Consider the following 17,726-nt stretch of genomic DNA (forward strand, 5'->3'; position numbering starts at 1 on the left):
ATCCGTTCAAATCCATATGTCAGTTAGAACGATAACTCGACTAAAAATCATCTGACTTTGATGGAATTCGTTACAAACGTGTAAACACCTACGTTTATTCGAACGAGTTCGTGAACTAGCTTGATCGAACTATGCAAACAGGGTTTATGGGGTAAAAATTGAGTTTTCCATTTTAACCCTCAAAATATAAGATTTAGCAGGTTTTTCCAAACCATTTAGATAGAGCTCTTAAAAATAGTATATTGAAGCGTCGTTGTACATCTAACGGTTAGGGAAAAGTTAAAAAAAAAACAATAAATTTAAAACGTCTATGTTAATCTTATAAAAAAGTAAACTGTTTTCCATAATGTATTATGGATGTGCTATTTGTCGGTTGTAATTTGTTTAAATTTTAGGAATTTATTTATTTCATACCAAGCGCTTACTATTTAATGTTTCACCCACTTTATTACCTTCCCTATGCAAACCTGAGTAGGCCTACAAATTAAAATTCATGCTATTCATAAATATTATTAGATTAGAAAAATCTGACAATTTTAAGAGAATATTTAGTGGAAATCCGGTCAGGTAAATTTAAACTCGCTTGGTCTGCAGATTTGCTACGGCGGGGGTATTTTTATGTCTACAATTTGTCCCTGTGGGTTTAAGCTGTAACCAATTCTAGGATATAAAACCGTTGATTTTGGGGTTCTTAGATGTAAACATCCATATGGACCAACTGAAGCCATTTTTTGTACTAAAAAGAACTGTAGTTGAATAAACTACTCACAGAATTTGTTTGTGTCTGAAATTCTATTTTCTCTGTCAGGTTTTAGTCTGAGGTAGTTGATGTGACATAAATATACTTTGGTTTATTAATAAGACGTTCTTTTATCTTGGCTCAGTTAAAAGGTCTGCGTATTCAACAAATATAGTTATTTACATCGGAGCATCCTGATTTTCGACTACGTTGTTTTAGCGAATGTCCCTATAAAATTAGTAAGACCTAGATCCGGGACCGATTTAATTTTTCATTATGTCCCCAGGGGCCTAAAACTATATTCGTTTAAATTTATTATATGTGTCCGTGAACGCAATTACTCGAGTAATTTTGGTCCGATTTTGATTAAATTTGGCTTTGATGAAATTCTTTTTAAAAATTACAACCCAACTTTTGTTACAGACGTTGAGTAAAGCCTAAAAACAAATAATTTTCTATATTGAAGCGTTGTTGTACGATTAAAGGTTAGGAAGAAAATCAAACGAAAAACTGTACATTTTAAATTCTCATGTTATTCTTATGAAGAAGAAGAAAACTTATGTAGTTGGCTTGTTTATGGACATCTTATGTTCAAATTTGGAAAATGGGGAGTAAATATGTCTTTTTCTGGAAATATTTGAGTAAATATCTGTAAAGAAAAATTGAAATTCGATTAGTCTGCAGGTTGATTGTTATTGAGGGCCTTCTTGATGGGGTTTCACTGTAATATAAACAAATTAAGCTAATTTTAAATTAACAAAATATGTACATCCAGCCATATTTTCGAGTTTAACAATCGATATTGATTTGTCTTTCTATTTACCTAACATCCTGTTTATGGTAAGCCAGGGGCGTGGAGGGATAGGCAACATATGATAGACGGGACGGAGGGTACCGTTACATGGGCCAGGTAGATGGTAGACACAGAATAACGGACCACATGTGCGTAGGAGGGGAAGACAATGCCCCTCCCCCTCCCCCGTGGCACACCTGACTCATCCTTTTTTGAGGGGGGGCTTAAGTACATTCACATTGAGTTCCGAGTTGTGAATGTTTCCGGAAGCTCAAAAATTCCATCCGCCGAAATACTTCCTGGTAAAAGAGCAAAGGGATCTAGACGTTCAATACAACATTTGTCTCCTTGTAGAGCTTTTCACGATTAATTCTATTCCAGTACACAGAATGTCCCAGAACTCTCACTGTAGCACAGAAAACGTACTACAGTACTATAACTACGAATTGACAGGCAAAGCTCTCTCCGAGTACTTAACGCTTTTTACCATGCGGTTAGCAATCTGGGTTATAGTAGTATGTTTTCTGTGACTGTAGTCAGCTATATTACACATTTCGTATCGGTGTAGTTCACTTTCGTGAATTGGTTCCTTGCAAAATAAATCACAGTATAACATGGACTGAAAGTGCTTATTTTTGCTCGTAATTAAGTAAATTAAATTCTGAATTACTTAGGATTCAATTGAGCTACAAACTTAACATTTTGTATGATTTATAAGTGTGTCATTGAGGCTCTATGTATTAAATCTTCATTTTCTAGCTTTTACCATTTGAAAATGTGTCGTGACAGATCTATCTGCTCAAAAAGTATCCAATTTCCACTTTTTACCTATTTTAAAATCAATTGCGCCTCATTAATTTTTTTTTTATATACCTGAAAACCAAATAAAAGGTTATTCGAAAAGAAATTTCAAGACTAATCCAACGGTGCTTTAAATGTGCAAAAATGTATATTAAACTCTAAACTCTAAACTATATAAACAACAGGTTTTCACATTTTTGTGAGGCTTTACGGATTACCTCATAACAGTCTCTTCCTTGGCAATAAAAATGCAACCCTTTTTTATAACCCCAGCTAAGTTATTTCGTCCATTCGTAAAATCGTTTCGTCCTTGCAGACTCTTGAAAACATTGTAGTTATGCTGAAGTTAAAAGTTTATACTGAAGTTTTGTTAGTAAATTAACATGAAGATATTTTTTCCTTTCAAACCAATGATATCACCCACATGCTTCTGTTTTCCTTTTTCACATTTTCTATAACATACACTATCATTGCCATTGCCACAAGATCTTCGTTGACATGTCGATATTAACAAGTACACATTCGAACAAAGTTACTGCGCTACTCAATGCTCAGGCCGGTTCGAAAACGGTGCGTGTGTGGGGAGAAGACGACTCCGCCAAGGCCTTGAGGCCGGGACGGAACGGGTATGGGCCAATAAAGTGTATTTTTTCCCGAAAATAATATAAATAAATAATAGAAAAATAAACTTGCCAAATGGGATCAGTATAAATATGAAGAACGTTAACACCCAATTTTTAAGTTATACCCCCCCCCCACTCCTCATAAAACCCCGTTCACATTGTCGGATCATGCTGGTTCGTGAACTAGTTTTAAATAAATGTAGGTTTACACGTTTGTACCAGGTGTCATAGAATTTGCATAATTTTAGTGAATTTCTCATATAGATCGGTCCCAGGTACAGGTCTTACCATGGAAACCACAGAAATAGCTTATTTCCTATATGAGAAATTCACTAATAGCAAAATATCTCTGATAACAGTTCTTGTAAATTCAAACAGGTTGATATTAAGTTATTTGCGTATTGCTACGTTTACGTTTTATAAACAATAGTGAGTCACATCTACGATAATCGTATTTACAATTTCTTCATATTTGCATTCCTAGAATCGACAACATTGAGAACATACGTCATTGCAGGTGTAAGTAATATCCACATGACTAAGCCATATCTCTGCTGTTTGGAATATTTCAATATCTTCTGACGTAGCTTGGGACATTTTTCAGATATTACACTTCATTCTGATTACGCATGCTTCATTACGAATTTTCCTAAAATCATCTTATACCAAACAATAACAATAAGTCTGTTAAGTAAGTACAACGAACTAAATTATCAGTTTATGGGAAACCTATTTTTTATTATTTAATGCGTTCGAACAGGCCAACCAAACAGATGGTCTTTGAAATTTTGTTTAGTACAGTGTAATATTAGTGAAATTGCAGGATGTCAAAATAAATCAACTTTTTATGAATGATTTTTACTTACTTGATTGATAAAGGAAATATGAAATATGTAATTTCATAATGTAGTAGTTTACATACTTATGTAGGAGTGACAAATCAAAATAAAATACATTTTTTTTATATTAGAAACCTTAAATTCTTAACCTTTTATAAACATAAAACCAAACCAAGAAACAAAATGTAAACAAATAATTTATGTCAGGTATCAACTAGCTTTCTATTACGTAAATAAGGTTTTGAATAATCTCAAAGCCAGACATCAGTCAGATAATCTAACGTTCAGATGATTCGTATTTAGGAATTCTTTAGTATAAGGTAGTTTTAACGAATTTCTCCTGTAAAGAATCAGCTGTTGCCGAAGGTCTCATAGGAAGACCTAGTCCCGGGATCGGTATACTTTATCGTTTTGATGTGCCTAGAGGCTAGAACACTACCCGTTCAAATTCACACTCACACAGGATGTATAACAGGGTGATTAAAATAAAACCGAAAGTAAAATGTGTCTGTAAGCACGACGATTCAAATAACGTCCGATTTTCATGAAATTTTGGACAATCTTGTAAATCTACGTCTACTAGAACGGGCTCGCAAACCAACATGGCCCAACCATGGAAACGGGGTTTTATTGGTAAAATTGGTGGTTTCATATTTTTTTATTTAAAACATAAAATATTTGACAAAAACAAAAATAGTATACTAAAGCGTTGTTGTATGCTCAATATCATGCATAAATTCCCCCAAAAACTACTGTAAATATTAAATTACCATGTTGTTACAATGTAGTAATTTGCTTGTTTATGCATAAAGTTTGATAAAACTTTGCCAATTTATCCATTTCATACTGAGCTTCACATTTCACTACAACAGACACTTTTTACTTCTTTTCCTTGCAGCCGCTAACCTAAGAACTCGTAAAAACTCTTCTGATTTTAATAGGGAATAAATCTCACGTGTAAAAAAATATTTGAAGTTATTCCAATCTGAAAATTGAAAATCCCCGTAGTCTGCAGGTTTGCTGTGGTGGTGGTATTTAATGATTATAAAACAAATACCTCATTGCTACTTCACATTTCCTTATCGGAAATAAAACAAATATTGAGGGCCTAGACAGTTGATAAATAGTAAAAAAAAATAAGAACATTTTGTTGTATAGGCTACTACTATTACCATGATCATATTCGATGGTATAGAGCTTTACCACAAAGCCCATACCTGAGAATCACTTAGGCTTGATATCTCTAGTTTAAAAGCCATTTACTAAAGAGGGCAATTAAAGGTCAGTTTACAACGCACAATAATTATTGGGATTGTGTAGAGCAGTAGCATCTAGACAGCTGTTCGTAGCTAATACAGCTGATCGTAGCTAATACAGCTGATACAGCATTCAACTTGAATTTTTTGTCTTACTTATTACCACAAAATTAATCATATCCCCTTATGTGTTTTTCAGTTGTATAAGTTAGCTAAAACAATCTTAAGGTATATTTAATGTATATTGATTTAACTGTTTGTTTCTTTTAACCGAAATTTAAACTACTTAAACTAAATATAGCAATTAATTTCTGTAAAAATCTTTCAGAGAGCAAAGCACAAATTTTATATACTTGCAGTAAAAAATATTACCCCTGCAGCAGTAAATAAGCAGACTAAGCGAATTTCCATTAGTCCTATTGAATTTAAAAACATTCTTAAACTTGTCAGATTTATTCCCTATTTAATAACATTCGATGTAACGAGTACCTAGGTGTGCCACTAGTGAAACAGTGATTTTAAGGTAACAGTGCTGATAAGTGAAAGGGAACAGTGATTTTTTTGTAACGTGTTAATAGTATAGGCTAGTAAGAAATAAATTTGTAAAATTTGACGAAAATTATCCATAAAAAAGTAAACTACAACAGTATTCTCTTTTCTAAATAAGAATAAAATGGTAATTTAAATGGTGTTGTAAATGTTAAGGAGTAAATTCCGAAAAACTTTTTTTAATTTTTTTGCGTAAAATGTAATCCTACAAAAAACGCTTAATCATACAAAATAATTTTTTTTAAGTTCGACACAGCGGTTTTCATGCAAATTGGGAATTTTTATGTTTTATGGGTAAAAATGAAAAATATCAATTTTTGAGAAATTTTAAAAACCCCATTCGATCCTGTTCCATGAAATAAATGATCCGATCTTTCTCGCTCGTGAACCCAATCGAGTGAATCAAGCAACACACGTTCATGTCAATTTATCAAAACCGGAGCAAAATTACTTCAGTTATCGTGTTTACGGACATACAGGGTGATTGATATAAGTGTGCCAGCTGTTTTATCCGAAAACTATAAGATATATCAAAATAAGTTAAATGGTAAGTGCCTTGGATTTTTTATTTTAAAAATTGCAGCCAAGTCGAAAAAAAGATAATAATGGTTAAAGTTTTAAAATTTCAGCATGAGAAAGAGTTTCGATAAAGGCCTAAACAAGCATGCTAGCTGTTTTATTCGAAAACTATTCGAAATGTCACAACTTCAACCATTATTATCTTTGAAACGGTTAGGTTTATGGAAAAAAACACAAGAGTAAAATTGTCTTAAAATTACATTTTCCATCGGAATACATCATAAAATACAGGGAGATCCTTATGAAAAATCAAAGTTGGTGGCCATATTGGAAAAATGGTGGCTAAAATATTTTTTCGACTTGACTACAATTTTTTAAATAAAAATCCAAGGCACTTACAATTTAACTTTTTTTGATATCTCTTATAGTTTTCGAATAAAACAGCTGGCACACTTATATCAATCACCCTGTATAGAACGAATAGTGTATTTGCCCTCTAGGGACATCAAAATGAAAAGTAAATCGGTCCCGGGTCTAGGTCTTACCATGAGACCTACGATAGCTTACTTCCTATATGGGAAATTAGCTAGAAAGGCATTTATAAAATTCAACCGGTAACAACACTAAAAACATAAAATTACGCTTCAGCTATAAGAAGAGGAAAGGTTCGCTTGCAGTTTTGAAAGTCAATGACTTTACTGAGTTTTTAAATAGACTTGGGACAACGTACATTCCAATGAAGCTTAAGTCTAGACAGAGGCTTAACATGTTTGAAGGTGTTAGTTTAAATGTGCACAGTTTATTGGAAGTTATTCTATGCAATAACAGAACAACACATTAATACGATATCTATATGACTTTTGTGTTAGGTTTTAATATTATTAGTATAGTTAATCTTATTCTTTGCAGTATGAAATTATGTAAAAAGAATAGTCGAGGCTGTAAGATATGATTGGTGTTTCTCCAGCATAAAATTATTCTTCTTTTCTTCAGCCATCGTCTGGGTTTGGCCTTAAACATTTGTTTTCTTTGACAATTTTCTGTGAATTGTTGCACATACTGTACCACCACGATTTCGATATAATACCTCGCCAAATATCACAAAATAAATGTTTGCTTTTCACTGAATTTTAAAATAAATTACTAAATAAAATTACCTTTATGTATATACAGGATGTCTTGCAAGTGCCAACATTTTGTAATAGGTTTTATGGGGCAAAATGAAACGAAATTCAAGAATATAATTTTATCCAAAAAACAGTTGTATGCGAGATATCTTTCTTTTGTTTCTAGTCTTTAAAACTAACATCTTTCAAACTAATACAGATATCCTTTAAATTTGGATTCCTTTGTTAGTTTTTTTTTAGTGTGCCAACAAATTAAACTATTATGATTTTTAGCTGCAAAATAAGGCAAAGCTGTCAGGGAGCACCTAATTTGTCTGTACAACTAAAATCGTTATATTTAAGCTATTTATGATTACATATTTTTGAACTTGATATTATCGGGTAGGGAAATCGCTCTTAATAAAAGTTTTCTCAGCATTTTTAATGAAATAAGAAATTTGTCAGTAATTAAAATAATACAAACGTCCGTCATTTTGAAACCAAACAATATTTAGTTATTATTTTTTCAAGTAGTCTTTTGCTGTTTTAATTCTAATAATAAATTCCATAAAGATGTCTCTATTATACATATACCTATTTTTAACTCCGAAACAAAATTGGAGATATAAAAAGGCTTTTTTGTAAAATAAATATTTCTTGATTTTCGTTTTATAATTAAAAATTACATGTATTTCAAAAATAGTTGTACTTATGGGACACTCTGTATATTAAGCTGAGTGGTCGAAGAGCTCGCGGTTGACCGTGGGAGAAGTCAGCAGTTTTTTATGGATAAAAAACTGGACCCAGCTGTGCTTAATCACTGGGCTTTAAATAAATGATCTGAAACAAAAATCATGTCACTCAACAGCAGATAGGCAGTAACAATGCTACACAAAAATCATGTCACTCAACAGCAGATAGGCAGTAACAATGCTACACAAAAATCATGTCACTCAACAGCAGATAGGCAGTAACAATGCTACACAAAAATCATGTCACTCAATTCTACAATCACCCTGAATTCATATTTAGCTTATTATTCAAATGATGTGACCGTCTTAGTGGTCTCAATTTTATTTATATATTTATTTAACGGAAACATCACCATTTAAAAATAAATTACACTCAAGAAAATTACTAGAAAGATTAACCTTGCAAAAAAGAAAATCTCTTAAAACCACATGGACTACTACCGTACGCTTATAAGACTGAATGGGAGAGGATTAGTTTTATTACTCGTTTAAAAGGGCAAATCCCTAAATATTATCAGATAATTATTCAGTGATTTAAAACGTGGCATTCGTTAATTCCAAATAAAATAAACGTCATCAGCAATCTGACACATACTTTCTCCCATTAGCTTATCATCAACCCTTATCAATGGTAAGCGGTGGAAGTAACTTTATGAATATTTGATGAACAAATCATAAAAGTTGCAATTCATTTTGAACCGTAATTTTCGCAGCAATGTGAGTTAAAAGGACTATTTAATCAAAATTGTTCTTTCGGTTTGTTTGAAAATCTGACAATCAATGGTATGGATTTACAGTATTGGGATTTATTGAAAAAACACCATTAAAAATCAACATTTCTCAAAAACAAAAAAAAACTGGACCATGTATTACCTTCATACAAAAAATATAAATTATAAGAAAATTAGTAGTATGTACCGGTGTTATTTAGTTACTATATATTATAAAACCTTTTTACAAGGTTCCGTAGAAATTATGAGTAAATAATTTATTCTTGATATTTAAGTAGGTACAGTACTATTGACTTTTTGATACTGAAGCAGACATCATATCTATATGGACAATTATGTAGATATTTAAATAGAACATATAGGCATCTCATTTGAAAGTCTGGTACTTACTATCAAAATCATATTTTCTCCCCTAGTTTTTGTTGCTATGCTCTAGGCTACCATAAAAATGCTATTAAATTTACAATAAGTGTCATCTCTGAATTAGTTTTTAAAGTTTGTGTATTCATAAATCTAAGTAAATATGGTTATAAGTAATTTTCATTTATAGTGGTTAAATTTAACTGAATGTTATTCTAAAACTTGCCAAAGCTACGGGACTTGTATCGACTTCGATAATTATTACCTATTCTAAAACTATAGCAACATGGGAAAGTCTACTTCCAAATGCCAAAGGTGATACTTCTTGTAAATATATGAAATTCTTTCAAAATATAGAAAATGTTAACGGATTTTCTAAGCTTTATAAAATCACAAGTAAACATTTTATCTCGAGGGAAAATCTTAAAATCAGTATCATACCAAAAAGCCAAGTCTAAAAATGTGCTAAGTGCTCACATCTGCGCAGGGACGACGGGGAATTTTCGCGCTGCGCTCGGCAAGCCTGGCTCGAAAGTAGGTCAGGTCATTGGCCTACTAGCACCAGCAGAAAGGTAGCAGTGCTCGACGCTCGTACGCGAACGCGCGCGACGCGCACAACCACACGCTCGAGCTTTTCGCGATCGACGTAGGAAGTCAATAAACATTGTCCCTTTTATTTTTTCGTGTTTTAGTATAGAAGTAAATGTTAGCCTTCGCTTAGAACTAGAAAAAAATATTTTGTTCAAATTCTATCCAGATTTAAATCTAATAAACTTTCATTTTCTGGATAATTGGTCGCAATCGGTTTTACCTTAAAGTAGAATTTATATGTAATAAATTTTAAATAGTCTTACGAGTAATAAAGTTTTTAGAGTCAAAAGAATACTAAACTGAATTAAAATGGCTTAAAAAGTCATAAAGGTGATTTAACAATTAAACTGTAATAATACGTGATGTATATTGATTTTAGTATAAAGTGCCTTATTATATAACTTTTACCATAGCTATTACCTTTATTACATGGGTGTATTAATAGGTCTATCCCAGTTACAGCACTTAGAAAACCTCTTTATGTGTTTACATTATGATTAAAGGACTCCTCATTAGGGAGTTTTGATTTAATTTATTTTGCACCTGTTCTAATCGCGGGGAATTTAGCGCTCTTATCATTTTGGAAAGGGGAGGGGAGGGGGGTATAGAGACAATCTTTGTTGGGGGAACCACCGATTTACCGTAAGAGTAGTCTTTTTCAAACAATGCAAATAGAAACTGATGGCCTCCAGAAATTGTTGTATGGGACCAATCAGTTTACATTAAATTCTATGAGAATCCACAGTTTATTGAATCTATATTCAATGAGGTTAAAATAATAAAAATAGTTTAATATACAATATCAGTATAAATAAACCGAGTAACAACAAAATAGTCGTCTACGTTCAATTAATTTTTTTTTCTATTTGATACATTTATGAGTTTTGCCTGTTAATAAATAGTTAGCCAATCAAGTTATAACTGTATCCTCAATGTTGACTTAAAATTTATACACCATAATATTCATATAGTTCGGCTGGATTGAACGAAGAAAAATTAAATTAATCTGTAATTAATAAAAGAGTGAATAAACCCCCGCCGCAGCAAACCTGCAGACTAAGTGAATTTTCAGTTGCCTGATTGGATTTACTCTATCTCCTTATTCTCTATTTAAATACCATTGGTTTAACGAGTACTTAGGTTTGCTGCAACAGGGAGGGTAAAAAGGGTTTTTATGTGAAATGTTAAAAGTTTAGTATGGAATAAACACATTTTCAAACATTGATCAAAATATGTTCTTAAACAAGCAAATTATAACAGTTTACTTATTCTCCATAAGAATAACATGGGCATTTTTAATTTACAATTTGTTGGAATTTTCTCCGTAACCATTAGGCGCATAATAACGCTTCAATATACAATTTTTTATGCTCTACAAAATAGTGTGAAAATAAATTGCAAAATATTATGTTTTTAGGGACAAAAATGGGTAAAACCAATTTTTACCCCATAAAAACCCCCATAAACCACCGTTCCCATAGTCCGATCATGCTGGTTCGCGAACTCGTTCGAATAAACGTAGCTTTAACACGTTTATACAAAATGTCATCAAAATCTGATAATTTTTTCTCGAGTTATCGTGTTAATGGACACACACACACATATATATATATGAATTTGAACGGTGTTTTTTTCCTCTAGGGACCTCAAAACGAAAAATTAAATCGGTCCCGGGCCCAGGTCTTACAATCAGAACTACAGTAATTGCTATTCCCTATATGGGAAATTCGCTAAAATGAAATTCATTATAACACTCTCGTAGACGACCCTAGAAAAATCCTCCAATTTTGAGTGCATTTTTAACAGCATGTAAAACTGTTTTACATTTTTTCTACTGAAATTCAGTAAAAGTTATGTACCATATTTTTACCAACAACGCTGGTTTAATATAATAAATAATTCATTAAGGTTAGGTTTTCGTTCTATGCCCTCTGGTTACCGAGATAAGTTCTAAACTTAGAACGTCGTCTCCCATGTTATCTTTATTGAGAATAAATTCACTCCAGTAGATTGCTTGTTTAAAAGATGTACATCTTAAAAATTGCGAAATTCTTTATTTTATTAAAGATTGTAAAAATCATTCAATAAAATAATCATTCACATTTTTTATGATTCGCTTAGCAGCAAACCCAAGTAACCGAAGGACCAACTTTATTTTGAAAATTTGGTGTCCCGGTGGTGAATAATTCTAAAATTTAATTAACTGTAAACTTGTGAATTTTCATTTAAACTTAGCTAGAAATATTGTTTTCAGTTTGCTGTGATGGGGGGTATTATTTCTATGTTCATCCCATGATAAAATTAACAATGTAGGAAACAGAACGTCAAAGATTTTTAATGATCACAATTCACAATTAGCAATGGACATATTATGTTATTTAAGATTTAAATACATTTACTGTGTTTTATTTATACGTTAATTTATTACGTGATAAAATAAAATATTATTATGAGAATATTTCATATCCCCCACCATAAAATTTATCTTCCAAATGCGGATATTCAAGGGTAAATATATATTGGTTGCGTTAACTCATAACTTTAACCGCTCTTTACAAATTGTTATTCAAAACCTATCCTCGTAAGCTTCTCAAAGGTACCGGTAAAACTTATTTTTGTTGCTCACTTTGAACACATTGTTTTTCGTACTCATTTTGCTACCACCCTTTTTAAATCTCCAAAACTAAAAACCTCTATGGAGTTTGTGTCGCCATTGATGAAAGGTGTTATTACATTGATTTCCTAGAATTCGTATGAATCACACGTCTTTTAAATGAGGAAATATAAGAGGGCAAGAACCGACGTCAGTTCGTTCACCCGCCCCGCCTCTCAGCTGTTCCCTTACACTGTGTCACGTCGATGTCCCACACTACCACACTGACACTACATACCACTGTCTACGCACTTTACGCGTATTATTATAAAACTTACGCTGTGTGTGTACGCATCTGTGTGCGTGTGTGGAGGTGCAGTAGATGGTGCAATGAAAGTCTAGCGGTCGGGTGCCTCATAACCTCACACATTACATAACTGCGTTCGGACGTTTTCGTCGACGGTCGGGCAAGCTCGGTCGCGCCGGTCGTTGACCCCGTCCCTGGCTACAAAAAACACACCAGTTTCGCGCTAAGTTTTGCCGTTAGTGGTCATTATTCCAGTGATATTGTGATCGGTAGTGTCCAGTGCTGTGACGGGATCGGTTTACCGTACGAGTGTGTTCGTGCTGGACAAAGTGTCCGCTGCCCCGACAATACTGATCAAAACACGCCCCCTGATTATCAAGAAAGATAGCGTTTCGCTCCCTATATTTACTTAAAATTGAGTAAACTTTATGACTGGAGTGGAATTTAACTTTATTCCTGTAATTAAACGTTAAATTTAAAGGGGGTTATTGATTTGCCTTTTTCAATCAATGTCAACCGGAGGGTTTACTTTATCGTTTGAGTAAAGCCCACTTTTTCCTCTTGTTCTTTTTGCAGGTTCGGTCGCTCGGAGGTCCCCACAGGCTCGGAGAATAGTCATGACTATCGCCAGTAGTAGGTGAATCGGTAACTAGCAGGTAAACAAGGTGTCAAACAGTAATATCGTTTACTGCCGAGCTAGGGTAGTGACAATCACTCTTGTATTGTTGTACACCTACTGTCGTAGTCAAAGGGGAATGAACTAGGGCTCAGTGTTGAATTTCGTAGATAATTCAAGTCGTGGTCGCTCTAGGTTATTGCCTTATTCCCTTATCTTATCTCTTATCTTATCTCTCGCACTTGGAAAACCTCTCTAGGTGTTTACATATTATTAAAGGACTCCTCATTAAGGAGTTTTGATTTAATTCATTTCGCACCTGTTCTAATCGCGTGGAGTTTAACACTCTTATCGTTTTTGAAGGGGGGGGGGTAGAAAACCCTTTGTCGGGGGAACCGATTTACAGTAAGAGTAGTAGGCTACTGTATTTTCCAAAACAATGCAAAATAGAAACTGATGAAATCGGACCAATCAGTTTACATTTTGACGCGTTGTGAACGTTGACATACCCATTATTGTCGGCGGCAGCGGCGCGACCCCGTCTAGTGATAGTGGGCGTGCGACTACGAGGAGCGACGACCTGTCCTCCCATGGAGTTCGGGTGACTGACGTACGGAGTGACCCGCGGGAGTTATGCCCCCATGGACGAGTTGGAGGAACTTTTGGGGGGCGAATCCGGGAGTTGGGGGGCAGTTAGGGGCGAAGATGTGACAAGCACGACTCCCCCGCCTGCTCCAAACTCCCCGGGACATCAGCACGCCAACAACAGCATTAGAGGTATACAATTGTATCCCAAAACAAATCTTTGCTGTGGAAAATGACCTCCTTCCTACCAAATAGCCTTTTATCATATGCCTATGTCTACTGGGTCAAGTGAAGGTAGATTTTCTTTTATAGGGAATACGCTTCTTTAGCTTACGACATTTACTCAACGGCTAAGTAAGCCGTTGATAATTTCACTGACTGGTCAGCCTGAAATCAAATACAGTTTAACCCCAGTCTGGAAGAATGCTAATCCAATATTTCAAAATGATGTAGGGAAGGGAAGTACTTAGGCCTTTATGCAAACGAAGACCTTGGTTGAAACTAAATAGTTTGATGTGTCTATGTAAATAAAGCCATAGGGATGATAGGACTATACTAAAATAAAAATGTTTGCGTTGTCTTACAGTATTTGAAAGGGAATGCCCTAGCGAATATTAATCAATACTTCATTCTTATTACGATAGTATTAAACATTGCTGAAGGTAATTTCTATTCATGACTGCTTTTAATGTTTGTTTACATAGCCTAGATAAAGCCTTGAAGGTACGAAGCCCTATGCGCTATTAGCCTACTAGTATTCATTCGTTGAATGTAATACTTATGGATTAATTTGGTAATTTATCTCAGTTACAAAAATGTGTCACGATTTCAACAGTTTTCAGTAGGCCTACAGTTTTTTTAAACAAGTTTTCCAAACAGCTTCAAGAAAGAGAATCGACGATAAGACCAATTTAAGAGAACAGCTGAGAATTAGCTAAAATACATTAGGACTACAACAGAATTTATAAAAGATTTGTAACTTTTTTTATTTTTGGCCACTTTGTAAAACCCGTAACTTATACACCACAAGTTTGAATTCCTATATAGATGTTTATATACATATAAATATCATCTTTGAATACGTTATAATGTATTGTTTACATCATCTTTTTATAGCAATTATAACATCGGCGTTCAAACAACTCATTATAATACATTGTTTGAATGAAATGAATATTTTAGAGTAGGTCTACTACTTAGTGAAAATGCAACGTTTATTAATTACATTCTATAAAACCCTTTGCGCTGCGTAACTTTAACTTCCTGTTGCTCTCTTTTTATTATGTTACTGTACCTGTTCTTACTGATATTACCTCCTCACTATTTTCTATATAGGCCTACTTACCCATGGTATTCTTCTTTGTACTTATTTATAGTATCCTACGGTAAGTATTGATTGTATAACGCAAACAGATGCAATAAAACTCCATAACCTTATCAACGTTAACAAAAGCCGCTTGTCAATTCAACTCTTTTATTGAATAACTTGTACCTATAAATAATAATTTAATCAATATTAAAAGTATATCAAACATTAACCCTAAACAAAAATGAACCTGATTCTTAAAAATTAAAAATTAAATGGATCTTTGAACCGGACGTTAATTTAAATCCTTGTACTTATGAAATAAGATTTAACTGTACACCATTCTGTTAGAATTAGCAACAAATTAGAATTACAAATACAGTAAGAAGTAGTCATCGAGGGTGCATATGTGTACATTATAGGCTACAAGTCTATAATAGTTTCACTTAGAAAAAAAGGTCGCGAAATCGAAGAATATTCACTTATCATCTTTTATTTGCTCTAACTTTAAATACAACGTGTTTACAAACTACTGTAATTGACTTTAATCTCATTTATCAAAATCCCATCTATTGTTTTAAAATGCACGTGTTCAACATATTGTAAATACACAATCGTTAAACAGCTGTTTTGATGCATCAATTGTTGTGACAATAATTATTATATTACGCTTGTCCATAATCATTGCTTAAGATATCGTGTTGTTTTTTACTTTTAAATTTCAGAAACCATATCAACAATATTTTATTATTTACCTGTACAATATTCGTCAAAGACAGATTATAAAAAATAACTGTTTTATTGAATTCACATTTTCGGTATATTGTAAATAATAAATAAACAAAGTATGTTTTAGTTTAGGCTATGTTAAAATTAATCCCCCCTAAAAACAATCTGGGTTTAATATAAATTCAAAAATTACTGAAAACTATGTTTGGAGCAATAATCTAATGTTTAACAAGTTTGGAGCCATAATCTAATGTTTGTTGTTAAGTTTGGAGCCATAATCTAATGTTTGTTGTTAAGTTTGGAGCCATAATCTAATGTTTGTTGTTAAGTTTGGAGCCACAATCTTATGTCAGTTGGCGAGTCAAGGCCTCTCCTGGACTTCTGGTACCAGTTATGGATTCATTTAACTTCCTTATCAAAAATCTTCCTTAAATCAAATGTCTACGTTTACTAATGAAATAAAAAAAACTAAATATATGACAGGTGCCCTATAAGAACACACATAAATATGCGCACAAATTTTAACGAATAGATTTTGACCTCTGAGGACATTAAAATGAACAAAAGTTAATCGATTCCGGGTCTATATACTACCGTGCCACCTACGGTAATAGCATATTCTCTCGAGGTAAAGTTCGCAAAAACAAATTATTTTCAAAGTTTGTCTGTATTATCATATATTTTCTGTCAATCAATAGTATTACAAACTACACAGTTGTTTTTACTTCGCAAGTTTGCGATTGAAATTCATGCTTTACTATTTTTCATATCTTAGAGAATGTATCGGGTAATAAGCCCTAGTATAACAATTTACAATTCAATAACGATAGTCTCGTCGTATAGTGTAATATATTACAGGCTAATAAATTATAATAGTATTGATTTAAACAACTTGTATCTGATTTTAAAATACTAAATAGTAATTGGCAGACTTTTACATCATGTAGTTTTCTCGAATATGCGTAGGACAAATATTAGAAAGGGTCCAATTTTAAGTATTAAATAACGTTAACACAGAGGAAAAAAATCTATACCGAACATATTATAAGTAACCGGTAATTACAAACCTATGGGAACGTGTTTGTGACAGTGTTTTATTTAAAGAAACATCGGCCCTTTAATTTATGATCGATTAACACAGGTTGAACCAAAGCCGGACAAGAGCTCCGATAATGTAAATAATATACTCGACCTGGGTTTCATTGATGATAATATAATAAAACCCCCCTTGTAAAGTTTTTAATTACAATTTGATTAGTGCAAGTTTTTAAGTCTACTTAATTTTGTGATGGACTTTTTGAAATCTATCAACGATACTAATTATTGAAGTCAAGTTTTTCAAGCAATATTATATTTTTAGGGGGAAGGGGTCACACATACAAACCCCTTCCGATTAAGCATGTAATTATTAATTTTTTTTGAGTTTACCATTGTAGTGGAGACTAATTTTATATTATTTATAGATATCCCAAACTATTTAAATTGACTCTCTTTCATATTAAATACTCGTGAACAAGTTCAATATGTAAACTTATGTCACAAAAAGTTGTTATTGACATTTTGTGCACCTTAATTTTAATCACATTTATTAAAATATGTATTTGTTATCACTTAAGGATAATGATACAAATAGGATTAGACTAACCTAGCAAACCTCTATCCTTTGGTGGTTTTAAATTCAATTAATTTACAGGATGGAAAAAAATTAACAGTAGCTAAAATTATTGGTTTAGAAATTAACAGTGGGCTATTCATTTTTTTATGTACTTAATGTAACCCAATATTTGTGACCAAAAAATCTATAACAATAAATTGAACTTCTGGTAACTAACACTTTCTAGCTCTACATTAATCAAACAAATTGTGGGTAAAAAGAGTATACTTCGATTCTCTTTTATAAATGACTTATTATTTTCATTAACCATAATATA

At 32.8% G+C, this 17,726-nt stretch overlaps 1 protein-coding gene across 5 annotated transcripts in view; it reads left to right on the forward strand.

Moving 5' to 3' along the window:
• LOC128997930 (probable nuclear hormone receptor HR3) overlaps positions 1–17,726 on the forward strand; it is a 118,167-nt gene that overhangs the window by 63,523 nt on the left and 36,918 nt on the right. The window contains exons 1-3 of one of the 5 annotated variants that reach the window (XM_054423767.1): positions 12,828–13,017; positions 13,136–13,215; positions 13,704–13,952. The exons of 3 other annotated variants lie outside the window; for them this stretch is intronic. In XM_054423767.1, the coding sequence (XP_054279742.1) occupies positions 13,817–13,952 (136 nt within the window). In that variant the 5' untranslated portion in view covers positions 12,828–13,017; positions 13,136–13,215; positions 13,704–13,816. Of the gene's footprint in view, positions 1–12,827; positions 13,018–13,135; positions 13,216–13,703; positions 13,953–17,726 lie in introns of those variants that run through there. One more of the 5 variants, XM_054423768.1, reaches the window with a different exon arrangement.

Source organism: Macrosteles quadrilineatus, unplaced genomic scaffold, assembly GCF_028750875.1.
Source record: "Macrosteles quadrilineatus isolate MER2022 unplaced genomic scaffold, UCM_ALF_1.0 Scaffold_7__1_contigs__length_78375512, whole genome shotgun sequence".
NCBI classification, from domain to species: domain Eukaryota; kingdom Metazoa; phylum Arthropoda; class Insecta; order Hemiptera; family Cicadellidae; genus Macrosteles; species Macrosteles quadrilineatus.